Raw genomic sequence first — 14207 nt, 5'->3', positions numbered from 1 at the left:
ACAACGTTTTGAGGTAGGTTATGATCAGGGCTTTTTTTCTGGGAAAAGAGGTGGTGGAACCCAGTGGTGAAACTCAGGACCGCACAATGATGTTACTTTGGGTCAGCTGGAACAAGGGGGGAGTTTTTTAAAGTTTAAATTGCCCTCAGCGAAAATGGTTACATGGCCGGTGGCCCCACCCCCTGATCTCCAGACAAAGGGGAGTTTAGATTGCCCTCTGCGCCATGCAATCTAAACTCTCCTCTGTCTGGAGATCAGGGGCGGGGCCACCGGCCATGTGACCATTTTCAAGAGGTTCCGGAACTCCGTTCCGCCGCGTTCCAGCTGAAAAAAAGCCCTGGTTATGATGAAAAAGAGTGATTGGCCAAAACTCACTCAGAAGCTTTATGGCAGAATGGAGATTTTAACTTGTGTCTCCCAAATCCTAGTCCAATGCTCATACCCACTATACAGCATTGGCTCCCCTGTGGGCTATGTCCTCGCTGCCTACTATAACAGGCAAGCAACCATTTTCCATCTGGCTTTCTTTTTTTGCTGGTTTGTTTAGGATGTTTTGCATACCTGTCTGATATAAGATTCCTCTCACTGTAGCACACTTTTCATAGAGTCAGTGTGGTGTCGAGGTTACAGTGCTGGACTAGGATTTAGGAGCCCCTGGTTGGGATTCCCACTCTGCTTGGAAGCTCGGCGAGTAACCTTGGGCCCCTCACTCTCGGCCTAACCTACCTCACAGGATAAAACAGATGAGGGGAAAATGTTGAAAGCTGCTTTGAATCCCATCCAGGGAAGAAAGTGAGGTATAAATGAAGTAAATAGATCCACGTATAAAGCCAATGGCAACTACAGATATAAATCACCTCCCCTTCCACGAGGCTGAAGAAGAAAACCATATCAAGGAAACTATTTCAGCAAGAGACAGACCACCTTACTAGCGGCTGTATGTGGGGGGGCCATAAATGAGAAAGCCCCCAAACCATAAGGGTGTATAATTGCATTGCAATTGTCCTGTGTACCACATCCTGCCTTTTGTCTGTCATATACATAGGGCTTTCACAAGGTTTCTCATCATGGCCTATAACCTGGCCCACAGCTGCTTCACTAAGGATTCTGCATCATTTGCTACTCAATCATTCCCTGGAAAGAATAAGTTGACTGAACAAAGGAAAATAAGAAGTTCTGCTAATGGCTTTGAAGTGATTATAGCCAATGAATAGCTTGCTTGCTTGGCAACAAAGGTAGGCAATAATTTCTACTGCAGGATCACAGAAAAATTACATAGCAATCCTAAACAGAGTTACACTCTTCTAAATCAACTGGGCTTAGAAGGGTGTTAAGTCAGCTTTAGGACTGCAGTGCTTGAGTATCTAGATAAACCGTTTTTTCCCCTAAAATGATTCCTCCATCTTTGATGATTTCACTGCAACTGGAAATGCTTTCCTGGACTACTTTTAAAAAAGAAACATAGACAACCGCAGACATGAAACACAAACAACTGTGGATGCTTTATCTCCTTGTTTTCCAATCCTTTTTGTTTTGTCTTCATCGTCTAATGAGAAAATAGGTCAGTTGCACCACGTAGAGGCTCTGAGGAAACACGGCCATTCCTTTATGCCCCACCCACTGTGCTTCAAATTGCACAGTTGATTCCCAGATTAAAACTTTTGGGGAAAAAAGAAGCAAAAAAGAAACCACTAGAACTTTTTTTTTAAAAAACCACAAATAATAACACTCTAAATTTGGACCTAAGAATGATAAAACCATCACAAACAGCTGAAGTTCTAAAAGTGGCTCAAGGTCAAAGGCACATATTATCATATTCATTTACTTCATTTACACCTTGCCCCTTCTCTTCAATGGGGACCCAAAGCCGCTTACATCACTCTTTTCTCCTCCATTTTGTCCTCACAAAAATACTGTGAGGTAGATTAGGCTGACAGAGTGTGACTGGATCAAGGTCACCCACCGAGCTTCCATGGTAAGAGTAGGGAGCTGAATGTGGGTTGGAACACTAACTATTACACTGCACTACACTACGCTAACCACTATACAACACTGGCTCTCACACAAGCACAGTAATAATAATAATAATAATAATAATAGCAGCAGCACTTATATACCACTCTTCTAGACAGATTAGTGCTCCACCCAGAGTGGTGAACAAGTGTTATTATTATTCCCATAATACAGCTGGGGAGCTGGGGCTGAGAGGAGTGGCTCACCCAAGGCCACCTACTGAGTTTATGGCAGTAGTGGGATTCGAACCAGTAGAGTGCTGATTCGCAGCTGAAACACTTAAGCAGTGTGCTACAATAGCTCAGTGTGCTAGCTTGCTTGGAATCCAGTAAAACCAGTTCTGCTCCAGAAAGTTAATTTTGGTATCATCTTAACAAGATCCTTTTTTTTTCACTTTTGATTTTGTTATTTGCAGTAAGCAGGTGAGGCTGCGCGGGTGAAAGGCTGAAACATTAAGGATTTCATTATATACATTTCCCGCGTACGTTAACCACCCCATTTTCATTCTTCTTGTATGTTCTTTCCTTCAAGTTATTCATCCTGTTTCTATGTGCTCTTATTATCTAGAGATGGATACAATTACTGCTGGAAAAAACACAATCTCAGCCAGCAAATCTAGGTCAGGACACATTCTGCCATCAAATTTCACTTCAGTTGAGCATGTTTTTGAAGAATTACACTATGATAAGAATAAACGGCATATATTTTAAAATAGGCCTCGTCATTTCAGTGAATCAACCCTCGGGAGCAAATATAACCTATAAGAGAAGTGTTAAAAATCCATGTAACATATCTCAGCTCTGGCCCCAAAAGTATTTGCATGTAGCCCTGTAAAAATCTGTTTAGGAGGGGAGGGGGAGAGACTAAAATCAGTCCCCATTGCTTCTGAAAAGCTGATTGGTGCAACTAGATGTTCTTTACTGGGGGCTACATATACATGGCCCTAAGATGCCATAATCACGCTGGGGAATAACACATTATTTATATTCAATTTTCAAATGGATGTTTCTCAAAGTAGTTTACAGTTAAAAAGCAAATACATGTCACAATGAAAGAGCAAACACTGATCCAAATAAAAATTAGCAACATCAGAACTTTTTTTACAAAAGCAGCAAACCCTATTAAAATTAGAAAAATAAAAGAAGAAATAAAAGTTATATATACCCATATGAGGGAACAGCGATATCCACACAACACATTTAAAAAGATAAGTACAGTGGGTCGATATTACTAACATTAAATTCGAAAATAGGAAGGGAAGAAAGATAAGGGGGGGATTAACAAAAGACCTGGGCAAACAAATATGCTTATATGAGGCACTGGGTGAACTGAAGAGAGAGCATTCTGCAGGTAGGGAGTCACAATCCAGAAAGCCCTTCTGATCTAATCTCATAAAAGGAGCAATAGTAGAAGGGCTGCAGCTGGCAGACAAGCCAAAGCTCTTGAAAAGTACTACAGAGGATATCCCTGTCCCCATCTGTAGCCCTGATTCTGGGACCACTCTCAATTGCAAATGTCCTTCAAGGGGAGTGTAAATTCATCCACAATAGACTGAGTCCTCATCCCCCAACCGGCTGCATTTTTGATCAACAATCACTTCCATCTTGGGTTGCCAGGTCCCCAGGGAGTGAAAGTGAGGGTCGGGGGGCAGTGGGGGGCGGGGAGAAAGATGGGAAGGACTTACTTTGTGTGTGTTTGGGGCCAATTCCTGGTGCAATAGAGAAGTGTTCCGGAGCTCACAGAAGTATGCTGCAGGGTTCCTAGGTCTGTTCCCATGCCTTCCTCCCCCCAGCTCCCACTGGCCAGGTGAGCTGTGGCAGGGGATGGAGGTAGAGTTGCCAGGTCCCTCAAGTCCCCCGGTGGGAGATCAAGAGCCTGGCATGTACCTTCTTGTGTTTCTGTGCTCTTGTTCACGTGTGCTCCTGGGCTTGCATGATGACGTCACTTCCAGGATGATGTCATCGCGTGGGTCAAAGAGCGACAGGGAGTGCTCCCCTGACCTGCTGCGGGGCACGATTTGGCCCAAATTGGGCTGCTGTGGGCACGGGGGTGTGCCCCCCCACTGGCCAGGTAAGTGGGGGTGGGGAGGGAAGGTGGGAGCAGAGGATCCCCCGCCCCGGGTGGGGGAATGGCACCCCTAGATGGAGGCTAGGAGCGGGTAATCCTCCACCCCCATTGGGGAGCTGGTATCTGTACTTCCATCTTTTATGAACTGAGCTACAGTGTATTAGCTTGCATGCAGGCTATTACTGCCTCACCGAATATTCACTGCCTCACCGAAATCAGATGAAAGAGAGAGAGCCACATAGCAGTGGGACTTCACTCCAACTCCCCAGGCGACCTTGCCCTGCAGTTTTATGTAAATATTCAAGATATGGGGAACCCCGGAGTTAGCAACTGTTCCCCTCTCTCATATGGCAATCATACGCAAAGTTGCACCACTACTTCATTGTACTGTCACTCTCCTAACCCAGGGAATTGGAAGTCTTTAAATAACGTATATATATAGATAACTCTAACCTTTAGGCCCTTTAACATCTGATAGACCAGGAACTGGATCCTATCTTCAGACAGTTTCTCATGCTTCATTATTTTACTCAAATCTGTCCCCATAAACGGCATGACAAGGTAGCTGTAAAAGAAAACAAACACAAAAAGTGGGTTTTTTTTAAACCCAACAGTGCAATTCTAAAGTCGGGTGCCACTGTTTAGGATTACACGTGTGTTTTCTATAATGCACATTATTTTTATTTAGTTAATAAAATAACCCCTTAACATGTTGCATTTTTGCAGAAGAGCTATCTTAGAAAAATTTGTATAAGGTGGTACTTTTTTAACCACCACCATCAGTTCATTCATGCTTTGGGAAATCATTATGAATAGAGAGAAAAATATATAAAGTGATATTGACAGTGCTGTCAGCACTGGGTGCAGTTGTATACACAATATTCAAGAATGAAACTAAACGGAGTTAATTCTTTCAGGCCTTTCCCAGATCTTGGACAGTGAGAACAAGAATTACAAAGACAGAGAAAGAGAAAAAGAGAACGCGTGCACGTGAAAGAGAGCAAAAGAGAGAAAATCTCTCTACGGAAATAAACCTTTGTTGGATTTTCCAAAGATGATATTTTGGGATGTTTAATCAGTGTTGAACAGAGAACAGAACTATTTTAAAGGCCTCAAACATTTGCAATGCAAGTCAAAATAACAAGGAAACTAAACTTTTGCTTTCAAGTTTATAAATGGAACTTTTAATATATGGACACCACCAGGGCTTTTTTTCAGCTGGAACGCGGTGGAATGGAGTTCCAGAACCTCTTGAAAATGGTCACATGGCTGGTGGCCCCGCTCCCTGATCTCCAGACAGAGGGGAGTTTAGATTGCCCTCTGCGCCACTCGGCAGCACGGAGGGCAATCTAAACTCCCCTCTGTCTGGAGATCAGGGGGCGGGGCCACCAGCCATGTGACCATTTTCTCCGAGGTCAACCCACTGAGTTCCACCACCTCTTTCCCAGAAAAAAAGCCCTGGACACCACGTTGACTTACACTCCAATCTTATGCATGTTTACTCAGAAATAAGTCTCATTGAACTCAGTAAGGCCTGCTTCTAGGTAAAAGTTTTCAGGATTTAGCCTTAGGCTGCTATAGAAATTCCATTCTGCTTTATTTAATCTAGTATTTATGTTTCAGATTGAGAGCCATGCAATTCACACAACAGTACAAGAAAGCAGAGAGGAGGAGGAAAGAAACCTGCATGGTTTCAGCTCCCCAGGGCTATATTTAGCATCGATATTCTTGAATAACGAAAACTTAAGATGCCCACGCTGTGATTTTATTACAGTTAATTTGCTAAAGTTCATAAATATTTGAAAGTGAATTGGAATTAGCTCACTAATTACTCCAGCAATGCACAGGAAACTGGAAAGTTGTTTGTTAGCGCAGCAGAATTGTTGCAGGATCTTTTAAAAATAATGTTTATCATTTATTTGACTGCTTACACATATAACAAGAAAAAAACAGAAATCCACGCATAAGACTGATATCATATATGGCAAAGATCAATGCTTATTTACAACTAGAAAACAAATTAAAGAAAAAGATAAACAGTAATTGAAGAAAAGAGCAACAGTCCAGTAGCACCTATAAGAGTAACAAAATTTATAGGGTATGAACTTTCCTGAATGAGTAATCGTTGACTAGATAAGCAAGCAAACTGAAATCAAGAAGCACACGGCATGTGTAATTAAAGTACAAAGCCGAGAGACGCTGTCATATGTGAACTGTCATTTTCTTCTCTATTTCCAGGAATTTCTATTTGACATAGTCATTCTTTCTAAGCATGCTGTTGCACAAAACTTGTTCTACTGGCTGGTAGTAGAAGTTACAGTATTCCAATTTCTCAAGTAACCCTTTAGTCCCCAGAATAGACTATTCACATCTTAATGTTTAACCATTAGGTTATATTAACAAAGCCATAATAATTCTACAAGAGAGTAGTATGCTATACAGTTTATGATGGAGTGAAAAAATAGCAACAGCTATTTTGACAGGATACTACATCTTTACTGGGAGAAGCCCCCATTGAACAACATGGGGTTTACTTCTGAGTAGACCTGCATAGGATTGCTCCCAAAACAACATAGAATGCAAACGTTTTTGCCAATGGAAGTACACTGCACATTCTCCCCAGTGTACAATTACAGCACAACAGAAGTGGAAGAGCACTCTGATTGAAAGTATATAGAGAGTGAAGGGATCGTGGCTCAGTGGTAGACCACATGCTTTGTACTCAGAAGGTAAAAAGATTCAATCCCCAGCAGCACTAACTAAGGCTCTCACATGTTGGAAAAGATCTCTGCTTGAGTCCCTGTCCAGCTGTTAACAGACAGAGTAGAAAATGCTGAACTAAGACCAATGAACTAACTCAGTATAGGGCAGTTACATGTGTGCATACAGGGGAACTTGAATGGCCAACTGAGAGATTACGCTGCAGAGAATCTACCACTACTTCCTGGTGAAAATCATTAAGAATACAATGGCTTTCAGCTACTCCAATAATATGTGCATCTGGTCTGTTTTTATTTAAGGAAGTTATTCGAACTCAGAATACAAACCAAAGCAAATGAGATTCAAATAAGTCCTGCTTGTATATGTTAACTCAAACACTAAGGAAAAAACTAAAGCAATAAATACAAATGGAGGAGAGGAGAGCCATGGTTGCCACTCTATATTGGAGAAAGGATGGAATGTTTAAAAGAATAAACAGCGATCATTTGCCAATACCTAACATATGAACTTACAAATCATTAAATTTCTCAAGTGACACATCTGGAGTGAAGACATCTAGCAGTCCAATTACCTATGAATGAGAAGGAGAGAAAAGATGTAAAGGAGGATTAAACAATCTGAACTATACAAGCTATTACAGATAAAAGAGGCACATAACAGACCTTGGAGGTGGTGAATGGTGGCATATCAGAGCTGATGTATTTAAAATACACACACAGAACAGAGGACACCCTCAGCAACATAACTTGCAGAAACAATATAATGTTTGTGATCACACTTTATTTGCCATGAATTTTTCACAAGCTTGTCTGATGCGTAAGCAAGACTAGCCCTGTGCAAAAGAGCTATCTGCACACTGACTCAGAATCGAACTGCGCAATAAGAATGACATGCGAATGACACACAAACAGACTTACACATGTCACCCCATTACTTTCCTGTACACTCGCCAGCGCGGCCAGACAGCGCTTGATCCCATGCCCATGCTGGCACAGGTTTGTTCTGCGCGCCTCCAAGATGCAGGAATGGTATCCCATTATGCACAGCCAGATTGCACATGCTTAAACTATCCCCTCATCCCCTGTCCCCTATTGCCTTTCTGTGCAGGAAGAGGGAAGCGGAAGCAAAACAGAATCACCGCTCTGTAATGGCGACTTGATGATATGGTCTGTGGACACTCGCCAATGTAAACCGCTTCTTTGCTGACATGTGCACAGATCAGAGCCACTGACACAAGTTCATCGAGGGTAAAAGAGACAGAAAGGTGAGGAAAACCCCCGAATCTGGCCACTCGCATAGACTCATATAATTCATCTCGTCTAGTTCAGCTGTCACTGTGCAGGGAGCTAAAGTGGGCAGAAGCGTGCTGGCCCCGCTCCTGCACAGTTGTGTAGAACCAGCATACACATAACCATTCTCTCTCCCCAGGAGAGAGAATGCAGATGTGCTATTTGCACAGGGCCACTGAGAATGCAGATGTGCTATTTGCACAGGGCCACTGAGAAAGTGGTGGAGGATAAACCAGGCAACATTGTGGAAACTAATGAGAACAGGAATTCAAGGTACATCCTGAGTCCAAGAACATAAACACAATGCTTCACGTGAACATCGGCTGAAGCACTAAACATTAAAGAAATGGTCTGACAAGAACAATGACTCATTTCAATGGAACAGAGCGTTCATAATTGGGAGCTAAAGGCAGGTTTTATTTACCCTTAGCACACATGATTTGTAACTACACTGATTATAGGAAGATAAAATCAACACACATTAGAGAAACCAGAGTTTCAGAGCCAAACTGTATCTTCAAGAATATCATAAAAGTACTGACTAATAATGGATACTTAACTTCTGTAAAGCTTAGAAACATCTGATCAGAGAAGAAGTGGAAACTGTTATTTATACTTGCAAAGGGAGCTACCCAAACTGAACGACACATGGAGACTGATTTTGCTTCACTGGGTGGTGAAGGAGTATATGTGCATTTGCACACTATCTTCAATATGATGCTCTTTTATTGTTTTACATCAACGGTGACTTGAGACATTGAGTCTGGGAAAAAGCAGTGCCAACGTTAAATTTCGACCTCAATGGACTTGGCGTATTTCCAACTAACTTCTTTTTGGGAGAGGGGAGCGTGATCTGATCTTAAGTTGTGAAATTTTAAAAATAATTTTTGAACATACAAATGCAGAATAACAACAACAACTTTTGATTTACATACCATCCTTCAGGACAACTTAACGCCCACTCAAAGCAGTTTACAAAGTATGTTGTTATTATCCCCACAACAATCACCCAGTGAGGTGAGTGGAGCTGAGAAAGCTCTGAGGGAGCTGTGATTGACTTAAGGTCACCCAGCTGGCTTCAAGTGGAGGAGTGGGGAGTCAAACCCAGTTCTCCAGATTAGACTCCCACTGCTCTTAACTAGAGATGGGCACAAACCACAAAAAAAACGAACTATGAGGTTTGTGGTTCTTGGGTTTTCACAAACCAGGAACCACGAACTGGCATGAACTGGGGCAAGTTTACAAACCAGTTAGTGGTTCGTGGGGTTTAAATGTCCCTTTCCAACTACTTAGTAGTGGCAAAGAAAGGGGCATTTGACAATTTAAAGGGCCCTTTCCTGCCTTGCAAGGGGCAGGTCCCTTTAAACTATCAGCTGGCAGGCGGCAGGGGGCCATGGGCAGCCATTTGAGGGGTGGGAAGGCCATTTTCAGCTTCCTCCACACCCTGCGGGCCCACACAGTGGCGGAAGAGGCCAAAAATGGCCTTCCTACCCCTTGCGGGAAGAGGGGGGAAACGCCGTGGGCCTGCAAGGTGGCTGGGCAAGGTGTGGGGCTGGGGCTAAGGTTTGGGAAGTTTAAAGGGCCCTGCCACTTGCAAGCAGCAGGTCCCTTTAAACTCTCAGCTGGCAGGCGGCAAGGCAGGCGGTAAGGGGGTGATCCACCCCTTCCGCCTGCCAGCTGATAGTTTAAAGGGACCTGCTGCTTGCAAGCGGCAGGAAAAGTTTATATTTAAACTGCCCCTTTAATACGACCCAAATGAACCAATAGACCAGTTCATGGAAGTTCATGGAAACAAGTTTCCACGAACCACTGGTTCGCGAACCACAAACCGGCCTGGTTCGTGGAGTTTTATGGGTCGTAATTCAATTCGTGCCCATCTCTACTCTTAACCACTACACCAAAAATAAGTTTTAAAACAACAATGCTGAAGTAGTCTGCTGGGTGATTTGTAAACTTTCATAGGCACACCAATTCCTACTGCTGTATGCAGCTAGTGGCCAGAGGAGAAACATGCCTGCACCAAAGTTATGTACTATGTAGGAATTATAATGGAAATACAGAAGTCTCCAGTGAGTAATGCACCCTACTGTGGCTTAGTGACAGAATACCTGCTTTGCATGGAAAATGTCCCATGTTCAATCTTCACCATTTCCATCTAAAAAAGGACCAGGTGATATAGAAGACCTCTGCCCTGAAATGCTGGATAGCCAGACAGAGTAGACAACACTGATCTTAATAGACCAGTGGTCTGGCTCAGTATACGAATGGCTCAAGTTTCCTGAGTAACTAATCATATTTCTTCAAAGTTTAAAAGTAAACTTTTTTTTTTACGTTATTTCATCTTGATCCTCTTTTGCCCATTTTATAATCTGGCAGAGCCCAAACATCTTCAATCGCATTTCCTTTCTACTCCTTTTTTAAAGAGATTTATTGAAAAGTTTTTCCAGAATAAAAAAACAGCAAAAAGAAGAGAAAAACACAGGCAAAAAGGAAAAAAAGCAATGGAAATTAAGAATAAGTACCAATTTTCTCTGTCAAAAACGTATACATACTGTAACCTGTCTCCAATGTTACCTTTAATTTACCTTTACTCACAATAATAAACTTTAATTCAACTTAACCCTAAGTGATTATATCTCCCTTCCCTCTAAAATATATTTCTTCAGCTCTTAATCTTTCACTGTCTATATGACTATTACCTTATTCCTATTTAGCAACCATTATCTCACATCACTAAGTTTACATCACTCGGCAGCAGCAGTTACAAAAACATTTTACCTATACATGAATGAATGCACATGGTACTTATAAGAACTTTTATTTTCATAAAAGCACCACATAATCTACATTGCTTGCTTTCTTTCTTAAAATTTTATTGAAACTGTGTAACACAAAAAACATTACCAAACACAAAGTCAGAATTAGTAACAGATAACAATGAAGCAAACAACAACTTATTAAAATACAAGAAGTTATAACTAATTAATTACAGCTTATAAGGAGAGTATTCTTGTGATTCTGCACACACTGGATAATGCACTTCCAATCCTCTTTATAGATCATTTGGACTGGATTTTTTCATGCGCGGAACAAAAAATCCACCTCAAACGATTGATAAAGTGCATTGAAAGTGCATTATCCAACGTGTGCGGAATCAGCCAATATCTAACATACAATTGACATCTGGTACACAAAAATTTGGAATCACTCTCAGAAAAATTATATGACAACATTTATGTTGTCCATAATCTACATTTCTGACATAGTGCAGGGCCCCGATTCTGACACCCTCTGCCTCAGCACTCCGGGAGACCAAAGAACCCACAGCTCTCACGTTACCTGCGGCAAAGCTGTTGGGACTTGTGTGAGAGCCGTTACAGAAGCCCTAATGACCAAACTGCCCGGCACCCAGTTTCCTCCTGGCAACTGTTTCAAGTAATTGCAGAAAAACCCATAACTATTGCACAGAAGGTAGGCCACATAGTCTCCTGGCATTTGTGGGAAAGTAACTGCTACTGAGGAAGAGAAGTTTATATTAGAAAAGCAAAGACTTTTTCTAGATTATACTGAATAATGGTTGATTTCTAAGGTGGAAATCCTGAACATACTTCCTAGAAGTAAATCCCAGCAGTATGAATTGTTGGGTAAGGAGGTTTAGAATAGGAGCTATTTGCTTACTATACATAAACGTTCTAAGCTTTGCCGCAAAAAACATTTTCTATGTTAAATTTAGCTTTGCATTTTACTTATTTACTTCATCTACACCCTGCCTTCCTCCCCAAGAAGGACACAAAATGCCTTACGTTATTTTCCTCTTCTCCATTTTATCTTCACAACCACCCTGTGAGGTAAGTTACACTGAGAGTATTTGACTGACCCAAAGTCACCCAGTGAGCTTCCATGCAGGGTGGGGGTTTGAACTTGACTCTGATGCCTACAGATCCTAGCCTGGCACCCTAACTGCTACGGAATGAATCAACACATAATGAAGGCATGTCTCTTACACTTTAATCACTTGGTTACAGAGTACTACATATAGAAGATTAGTGGAATGGTGAAGCCAAGTAGTTTTGGCAGTTAGAGAATAATACCAATAAATTTGTCTCAAACCTTATTGAGTTTCTGCAATCTTACTTTTTGTTTGTGTATATTTATGCCCCACTGTATTTGCTGTAAGCTCTGCCTGTAAGGATCTCAGAAAAGTTATCACGTGTTAAATGGTGGAAATTATTTACTCATATATCCCTACTGAGAGACTCTTTTCTGGCAAAAATAAAAAGCACATTAGGCATGTTTTAAAAATTCTAATGTAACATTTTAGGTACTAAAGCCCACTATCAGACACATATAGAGGGTGGGCCTAGGCAGATATTACACACACAATAATTAACATAAACAGCAAGGTCAAAAGACTAGGAAACGTAAACAGAATAGTGGGAGATGTAACTTTATAAAATTCAAGTTTAATTTTTAAAATGTAGAAAACGTTCACAATAGCAGTAAATATAATTTCCCTCATTTTGTAAGCTGACACTCCTAAAGGCTAAGGAATCCCTGGTTCTCGTTACATACTTGGGAGACAGGTTGCCAGCCTCCAGGTGGTGGCTGGAGATCTCCCAGAATTACAAGTGATCTCCAGGTGACAGAGCTCAGTTCCCCTGGAGAAAATGGTGGCTTTGGAGGGTGGACTCTACGGCATTATACCATTCTGAGGCCCCTCCCCTCCCCAAACCCCACCCTCTCCAGGATCCAACCCCCAAATCCCCAGGAATTTCCCAGTCTGGACCGGGCAACCCTATTGGGAGATCGCGTCAAACTTAATGTAGACATTTCTTCCCTTTAAAATTCTTTCACTGGAGAATTCTGTTCCACTAATATTTTTAGAAAAGGCCCCCATGGTTTGCTGTTTTGATTAACCTCGGGAACTCATGGCCAAATCTCTCTCATCCCAGTTCCAATCAAGCTGCTACTCTTCTGATACTTAAGAAAGAGTAAAGTTACAAAAGATAGTGTGAGTAATAACCAGGGCTCATTTCGAGAGGGAACACGTAGGAACGCAGTTCCAGCAGTTCCCCAAAGAGGTCACATGTCAGGTGGCCCCGCCCACCTGACTCTCAGCCATTTTGGGCCCGTTTCAGCCTGGGCCAAACCGCCCACATTGGGCCTCTGACAGGTGGTGGATCACTCTGCCACTCAGCAGCGGCCCGATCCTGACCATTTTGGGCCCCTTTTTGTCCATTTTCAGCCCCTTTTTGCCATTTTGGGCCCAATTTCGGCCCTGAATGGCCAGGATTGGGTCCAAAACAGCCAGCATAGATGATGTCAGGGTGTGTGGCATACGCAAATCAGTTATGCTAATAACACACTTCCGGTGATGACAAGGGTGTGGCATATGCTAATGACTTATGCTAATGAGTCCCTCCAGCTCTTTTTCTACGAAACAAACATAATTATACCCCAAGTAAAGAACACAATTCCAGGAAGGTGCAGCTCTTGCAGGCCCCACTGAAATTTTATTTCTTATTATTTAAATATTGATACCACAATTTATGTTGTGCAATGGGGACCCCCCCCCCCCCGAATTCAGAGTTCCCAGAAACCAAGCTGTAAATTAGCTAAGCAATTAAAGGCTCAAAGGTTACAGACAAGATGGAAAGTTTCCAACTACAAAAGGAGGCCTACGTGCTAAGAAGAGGAGCGTTATGTCGGAGCAAGAGATAAGTTAAGTAATCTGTGGTCAAACTAGCCGAAGTTTCTACAAGGATCTCTTTCCTCACGAATTATCTTGGGAATGGGGCAGAACGTGCAACAGAACGTACAGGAGGAATGGCTTGCTTGAAGCAACATGCAAATATAGCCAGGAGGACAATGAAATGGGAGTACTTTAGGAACTGCTAAAACTTGCTCAAGCCCTTTCCTTGCCTACGCAGGTGAAAAAAGATCCTGTCCCGAGCAAAGATCGTGTGCAGAAGAGCCTACACGCCTAGAAGATGGTGCCACTGACTTTTTGACCTTTCGATTAAAGCAAAAAGAATGTTCTCCTTTAAATCCGGACAGTTTGGACCATGGAAATCAGAGCACTCAGGACGGGGAGAAACTCAGGAAGAAACAACCATC

General features: G+C 42.2%; 1 protein-coding gene across 5 annotated transcripts in view; it reads right to left on the bottom strand.

Moving 5' to 3' along the window:
• LOC129335413 (mitogen-activated protein kinase 12-like) overlaps positions 1–14207 on the bottom strand; it is a 45107-nt gene that overhangs the window by 20823 nt on the left and 10077 nt on the right. For all 5 annotated transcript variants that reach the window (XR_008597609.1, XM_054987864.1, XM_054987866.1 and 2 more), the window contains exons 3-4: positions 7314–7372; positions 4534–4645 (exon numbers count right to left, since the gene is read on the bottom strand). Coding sequence is in view for 4 of the 5 variants with exons in the window: in XM_054987864.1 (XP_054843839.1) it covers positions 4534–4645; positions 7314–7372 (171 nt within the window). In the remaining variant the exon portion in view is untranslated. The remainder of the gene's footprint in view (positions 1–4533; positions 4646–7313; positions 7373–14207) is intronic.

This window comes from Eublepharis macularius, chromosome 9 (genome assembly GCF_028583425.1).
Source record: "Eublepharis macularius isolate TG4126 chromosome 9, MPM_Emac_v1.0, whole genome shotgun sequence".
Classification (NCBI taxonomy): domain Eukaryota; kingdom Metazoa; phylum Chordata; class Lepidosauria; order Squamata; family Eublepharidae; genus Eublepharis; species Eublepharis macularius.
This window is presented reverse-complemented; position numbering and strand designations above follow the sequence as displayed.